The sequence below is a fragment of the Nicotiana tomentosiformis genome, chromosome 12 (genome assembly GCF_000390325.3).
Source record: "Nicotiana tomentosiformis chromosome 12, ASM39032v3, whole genome shotgun sequence".
NCBI classification, from domain to species: Eukaryota; Viridiplantae; Streptophyta; class Magnoliopsida; order Solanales; family Solanaceae; genus Nicotiana; species Nicotiana tomentosiformis.
In genome coordinates, this window is record NC_090823.1 from 118,300,431 (window position 1) to 118,307,551 (window position 7,121).

Genomic DNA, 7,121 nt, shown 5'->3' on the forward strand with positions numbered 1-7,121 from the left:
AAATAATAGACCCAAGGTACTTAAAACTCCCTCTCCTAGGGATGACATGCGAGTCCAACCTCACCTCCCCTTCCCCTCCTTGAGTCTCACCATTGAACCTATACTCCAAGTATTCTGTCTTGGTCCTGCTCAACTTGAAACCTTTAGATTCCAAGTTTACCTCCATACCTCTAATTGCGTGTTCACACTGTCTCATCAATCAATACAATATCATCTGCAAATAGCATGCACCACGGCACCTCCCCTTGGATGTGACGCTTCAGTACGTCCATCACCAGAGCAAACAAAAAAGGGCGGAGTACCGACCCCTGATGCAACCCCATCATAACTGAAAAATGATTCGAATTCCCATCCACTGTTCTCTCACTCGGGTCTTTACTCCATCATACATGAACTTATAAATTCTAGATTTCATTATTGCACGGGCCCACCCATACCCGTTTGGGCATATCACCATATATTAAGCGGACGAACCGATCCATACAACTCAATTCCCAGAAGCCCGAAAAGAATTCAAATTCAGAGAAGAAGTTACCGTTGGCGAAAACACAAAACGAAGCGCAGAGAAATGCCGACGAACAAGTTTAACCACACCGCCGGTAAATCTACGGCGAGATTTAAATCCACAACAAGAAAACCACTGCGAGACGTTTCAAATGCAACTATGGTAAAGCCATTGGGAACTTCCTTCAAAACCAAGAAGATCCACGGAAGGGAAAACGACGCCGTCGAACAGGTGGTGGGCGAAGTTAATGTCATTATCGACCGTCTCCTTCTCATTCGCTCCGATTTCTCCTCCGTCATTAATCAGGTACTGTTAATAGTTCAAGAAGTATTCTATAATCTTTTGTTTTTTTTGTTTTTTTACTTATGTAGTTAGAATTAGAGAACCTCTAGTTTAGAAGAATATTTTGATTTGTCTTAAAAAGATAATACTATTTTTTTTTTAGCGTTAGAATGAAATGGGTTCAAATAGAGTGGAGTAGATAGACAGGATCTATACAGCCAATCCATGAATCCAACTAGTTTGGGATTAAAATGTAGTTGATTGATTAATTGAATTCCTTAAATTATTTAGATAGAGGCGGATCCAGGATTTAAATATGGGTTCGAGTTTGGGATTCTATCACAACGCATTTGATTTATTGGGTTCGAAATATATTACTTATTTAATGAATCATTTAACACATACAGGGTCGAGCCAAAGTTACTTGGTTCATCCAAATACATAAGCAATGAAATGAGATAACTTATAATTTTAGAGAACTGGTGACTTGTGAACTATAAAGATAGATTATTTAGTATTTAACTGTAATTAGTTTGATTAAAGCGGGAGGAGTTTACATGATTCATATAGTCAACCGAACTAGGTTGGCATTGAGGTGTAGTTAATTGATTGACTTATTAAACCTGAATTTTTTGTTGCCCAGCCATAGGAGATTTATGTTGCTTATTATAAGTACTTCAAATGCAATTTCACTTGATTATTTCAACTTCTTCAGATTGTCCTAATTTCCTAGTGAGTGATACATTTTCCCGGTCAGTGTTAAACAGTGTTGTCAAAGGCTTAAGCCTTCAAGCTCAGAAAAGCACAGCGTAGGCGCTATGCGTCACTTATGTTGTACCTTAGTGTAGGCAAGGTACTAAGGCATGCACGTCATTGCCCATAAATTATCTTGAATAGAATGGTACTAAAAATGAAATATGATTGGCTAAAAAATATGTTAATTGCTAAAGAAAATTATGAATGAAGTTGTTATTTTTTTCTTGCATGTTGCGCCTTTTTAAACTATAGCCCACACTTTAATTGTGCTTTGGCTTAAAGCTCCAGTGGACCTGGAGCGCATTTTAAGGCTTTTCGCTTTTGACAACACTGGTGTAGAAGTACGTCTCTATTATTATTTTGGGTACATCTCAGTGCAACTGAAAGGTGCTCTTGATCAGTTTCTGCATTGTCAGGGATCTTTCATTCATACAAAACGGAGAATTATTTTAACTAATGGCAAATTCTAGTTAAAATGTCGACAAGGAGGCAAATTGCAATGCTATCTAGTCGATAAAGTCTCCTGCTTTATTGATAAGGGTAATTAGGTTTTGCTGCATTTTCTTTTCTTTTGGTTTGTCTGGGGGAGAGGGACGGAGGAGGTCATATTGGTTATTAGAAGTTGGTGTCTTTGCACTCAGCTGTTGAGTGTCTCTGGCTGCTGTCAGTTATGCTGCATCAACGAGTGCTACCAATTAACGGAAATTATAGGTTTCAATATTGCTACTATTTGAGGATTCAAATAGCCAACCCCAATTTGCTTGGAATTGAGACGTAGTTGTTGTTATTGATGTTCTTTAGGAAATTCATAGGGTTACCCCAAAATAATACCGTGACCATCAGTTGTTGACCCTTTTACTCTAGTAAATGGAGCAAAACTCTATGTGAAAAGGTTGGACCTTCCTCCTTTCTTTTTGTCCTTTTTCCCTAACCGCCATAAGTAGTTGGGCCTTTCACAACGCGTAATGAAATTGGGATTACGTCTTCCTTGAACTGTAATAGCTACTAATTTTTGAAGTTTGTTTTCCAGTATCAAATTCAATTTATTCATAAAGAAGTTAATGAAATCTTTCTTTACATGATCAACTGCAGATTGATGAACTTGTTCAAGTGCAGTGATCATCAGCATAACGCTCAATCTCTTTTTACATTACTTAGATTTAGGGGTTTTACTTATGGTCAACTTTACCTGACATGTAAGCATTTTTAATAATGACACGGCATACAGATATTTATATATTTATCACAGTAACTCTTACATAAGCTCCATCTTGTATTCTCAAGTTGCTTTACGCTCAAAAGAGCATATTTACATCTTGCTTTACATCTTGTTCGAGCTGTTACAGATACTTATTTCTTTGAAGTTTTTTCCGTGAATCATAATCGATTTTTTCACAAAGAAGTTAATGACATCTTTCTTCACTTGATCAACTGCAGATTGATGAAGTTGTTCAAGTGCTCAAACTAGGCGGCAAGAAGAATGGAAGGGAAATTGAATCTTTCGCGCATGTCTTGTGTGAAATGCAAGCTTCTCTGAAGGTTTTCTTGCTATGTCATATTCTCTTATCCACATTATCAAAAAAAAAGTCATATTCTCTTATCCTTCATTAAAGTCTTTTGATACATCGTATTTTACATATATTTCTGTCGACAAATGCAGCCATGGGTTCCTAAATTCCAGAAAACCCTTTCCGATCTATCCACAAGGCCTGAATATGAACACTCACGACCTAGTGAGGCAATTCCTCTGGTGGCTGATAATATAAACAATGCTGTTGATAGTTTTGATGATGTTGAAAGCCCTGAACAATCCAAGTGGGATTCACTGGTCTCCCCATCACCCCTTGTGTCCTGGCGTGCAGGCTGTACGACTGAGGGCGGGAGACAACTTTTTCTGCTCACACCTTTGCCTCATCCCAAAGTACTATCATCCAAATGCCAGGGATCCTCTAAAAAGTTAGAAAAGGATACATCAAATACGAATGCCCAGCAAGACCCTCTTTTTGATACCATGGGAGATATAGAAGATCGTTTGCTTGAGAATACAAAAGCCATTCAAAATATTGCCTCTGCTACGGCTAGTCAGCCACCATCCCTTTCTGATGTAACTGTGGAGATGGACATATTGCATGTAAGTGATGAAGTGGAATCAATTCCAACCAAAGTTTCTGATAATGATATGACCATCAACGAGGTCACTCGGAAAAGAGATCTTATTTCCCCTGTGAAACTTCCACAAATTGACAACTCATTGCTAGTAATGACTCCATGCTTGAAAATCTCACCGCCGAAGACCTGTGTCCTGCTTGAACCCTCGACAGAATACAACTGTAGGGACAGGAATGGGGCTTATAAAATGACACCATTTCCTGTTGCACGACACTTTTCCACTCAAGATTCAGAATCCTCCAGCTCCGAAGCTGCTGAACATTTGACGAAGAAGTATCCGGAGCTATTTGGAATCAGATTAAGTCAAAACTTGACAAACAGAGGGAAGGCAGCAGATGAATCACCAGACTTGCTTTTTTCACCACCCAAAACTTGTGTTCTGATGGAACTTCCTGTGGAAGAACCATTGACAAATGCAGCCGGTGAGTATCCACTGCCAAAAACTGCATCCCCAGCCTGTCAGCAAACAATTTTCTGTGAACCTAAGCAAAATGATATTCAAGATCTTCCTTTTCCGAAACAATTAAAACATGCAATCAGGATGTTTCCATTTGGTTTTCATCATTAACATGATCATTCTGATATTTATTGTTCTTTATTTCTTTTGCTGACAGAAACGGATGGCAACTTAGATATAGTTGAAACCACTCCCATGATGACAGAATCCAAGAGCATTGTTATAACGGGAAAGCATCCTGGTGAGAACACTTTGAAGAAAGAACTATGGGTAAAATTTGAAGCAGCATCGAGAAATGGCATCCGTTTTAATCCCTCTACTATACAGAAAACTTCCGAGAAAGGTTTCCTTGAAAGATTGGAAGAGGTTTCTAATGCAGAGGAGGAGGTCTGATGGTGGATATCAACCCCTGATGCCTGAGTATGCAGGGAAGAGGGAGGCTATTGTTATGTTCATAAAAAAGGAACTATGGTCTATCTTATGTAAATTTGAAACTTGTATCAACTTCCCCTATTTGCGCCCAAATCCCCAACCCCCAACCCTCCTCCTGCCTTCTTCACTCTCTCTTTTTAAGTAAAGATGAACATAGCAAAAGAGTTAAAATATCGTCTAAGTGCAAAATTTTGTAATTTTTGAATGAAAGTTTTCAAAAACCCGGTCGTTCGTTCTGAGAGTTATAGCCCCGTTTCCCCCATCTATCCTTATTTATGTGTTTTTCAGCTGTGTTGAGTTGTATCGGGTTAGTTGGTTCGGGTCCGAAAGGAACTCGGAGTGAAATAAGACACTTAGTCTCATAATTGAGAAATTTAAGTTAGAAAAGTGGACCGAATATGGATCTGTGTAAACGACCTCGGAATTTAATTTTGATGATTCCAATAGCTCCGTATGATATCTTAGGACTTGTTGGTATATTTGGTTAAGGTCCCGAGGGGCTCGAGATGATTTCGGATGGTTAATGAGAAGTTTGGAAGTTGGAAATTTCATAAGATTAAAGTTTCAAGTGAGTTCGCATAAGACCTAAATTTCATTGAGCATAACTCTCATTATACGAAGTATTATATGGTTTATTACCTATCAAATGAAATATCTTTGAGTCTAGTTTCTAACGCTTCAAACCGTTTGTCATTTGGACATTCCTACAAGAAGTTATGACCAAATTACCAAAGGCTGGCGGAGGAGCCTGCGGATGCGAAGCATCCGAGGTCGCGTCCAAAAGAGAGGCTGGCAGTGAAGTGCTGCCATAGCGTCCAGGTCCGCATCCGACCTTCAAAGAGGAGTGAAGTGGAGATGCGAAGCATCTAGGGCCGCATCCGAAACCCAGAAATCTGGGCCTATAAATACAAGGTCGGGGAAGGGGGATATTTTGAGTATTTGGGGGTTAGGGTTCTTGAGGTGAAGGGACGATTTTGAGCTCAAATCAAGTCCAATCAACCAAGGTAAGCTGTTAATGATGTTTTGGGTTGATTATTACTCAATATACATGATTTCTAACATCATTCTTACATCCAAATACAAGATTTCATCATCAAATCCTCAAGAACACAAAAATCACCAAAGTTGTGATTTTTCAAGATTGATCTACTAGAGGTAATTCCAATGCTTCAAACTCGTTTATTATGAGTAGTTAGAAGTATTTGAAGCATTTGTTACAAGTTTTAATGGTTGAAATATTGGATTATAAAACTCTAGTTCATGGCATGAATAGTACTTTTGAGAAAATAAGAGAGAAGGTGAATGGTAATCTTGGCGATGAAATTTATGAATACAATGAAACTATGGAGTGGGTTACTAATGTTGGTCCCAATGGATGTTGATATTGTAGATTGAAGTTTCTTAGTATAGTAGATCGTTGTATTATCATTAAGGGGTGAATTTCAGTTTCGGATCGTTGGCATTGAATTGAGGAGACAAGAAGGCATTCAGAGGTGGATACGCACGGAGTGGAAATTTCCTGAGTATTGATTAGCTTGCTCAACGTTGGGTTCATCTTGTTGAGGTAAGTAACGATTGTAAATCTAGTCTTGAGGGTATGAAACCCCGGATTTTGTATCATTCTATTATTTTGAAGTGACACACATGCTAGGTGACGGGCGTGTGGGCGTGAACTATTGGGGATTTGTGACTTGGTCCGTCCCGTGGCAACTATACAGTTGCATATTTTGTTGAAACCATTTGATACTTATATGTTTTAGAAAGAATTTCTGTAAATTAGGCTGAATGCCATGTTTGGGCCTTGCGCCAATGCTGTATGGACCCTTTGGGGCTGTTTCTTACCATCCTCTCATTGTTTTTGATTGAAAATCTATACTCAGTCATGTTTATACTTGTTTACCGCATAACTCAGTTTTATGACTCTATTTTGATGCATATAAATGTTTTGGGCTGAATGCCCTGTTTTACTGAAATGCCCGAGTGGCTTGAGATATTTATGACTGAGTGAGGTCGAGGGCCTGATTTGTGAGGATGAGTGTGGATCGGGGCTGCCCGCCTGCAGCATACTTGTGACTGAGTGAGGCCGAGGGCCTAATTTGTGAGGATGAGTGTGGATCGGGGATGCCCGCCTGCAGCATACTTGTGACTGAGTAAGGCCGAGGGCCTGATTTGTGAGGATGAGTGTGGATCAGGGCTGCCCGCCTGCAGCATACTTTATTATTATCGCACGTGAGTTGTCCGTGCAGATTATAGCGCTTGGGATGAAGGATCCCCTCCGGAGTCTGTACACACCCCCAGTGAGCGCAGGTACCTATTGAGTGCGAGTACCGAGTGCTGAGTGATTGTGAGGTATGCCCGAGTGGCAAGAGTGATTGTGAGGAATGCCCGAGTGGCAAGAGTGATTATGAGGAATGCCCGAGTGGCAAGAGTGTTTGTGAGGTATGCCCGAGTGGCAAGAGTGATTGTGAGGTTTGCCCGAGGGGTTGTTTATGATTTAATCATTTTTACTCACATTTGCTG

The 7,121-nt window shown here is 39.8% G+C and overlaps 1 protein-coding gene across 2 annotated transcripts; it reads left to right on the forward strand.

Moving 5' to 3' along the window:
- The first annotated feature begins 477 nt into the window (after positions 1-477).
- Positions 478-4,824, forward strand: LOC104094467 (uncharacterized). Of its 2 annotated transcripts, none has more exons than XM_009600403.4 (4): positions 478-811; positions 2,981-3,082; positions 3,204-4,134; positions 4,327-4,824. In XM_009600403.4, exons 1-4 carry the CDS (start codon positions 569-571, stop codon positions 4,560-4,562), a joined length of 1,512 nt encoding a protein of 503 aa, XP_009598698.1. In that variant the 5' UTR covers positions 478-568; the 3' UTR covers positions 4,563-4,824. The 2 variants fall into 2 exon arrangements, with proteins under 2 accessions (XP_009598698.1, XP_018625719.1); XM_018770203.3 differs by having other exon boundaries at positions 4,345-4,824.
- Positions 4,825-7,121: the final 2,297 nt, after the last annotated feature.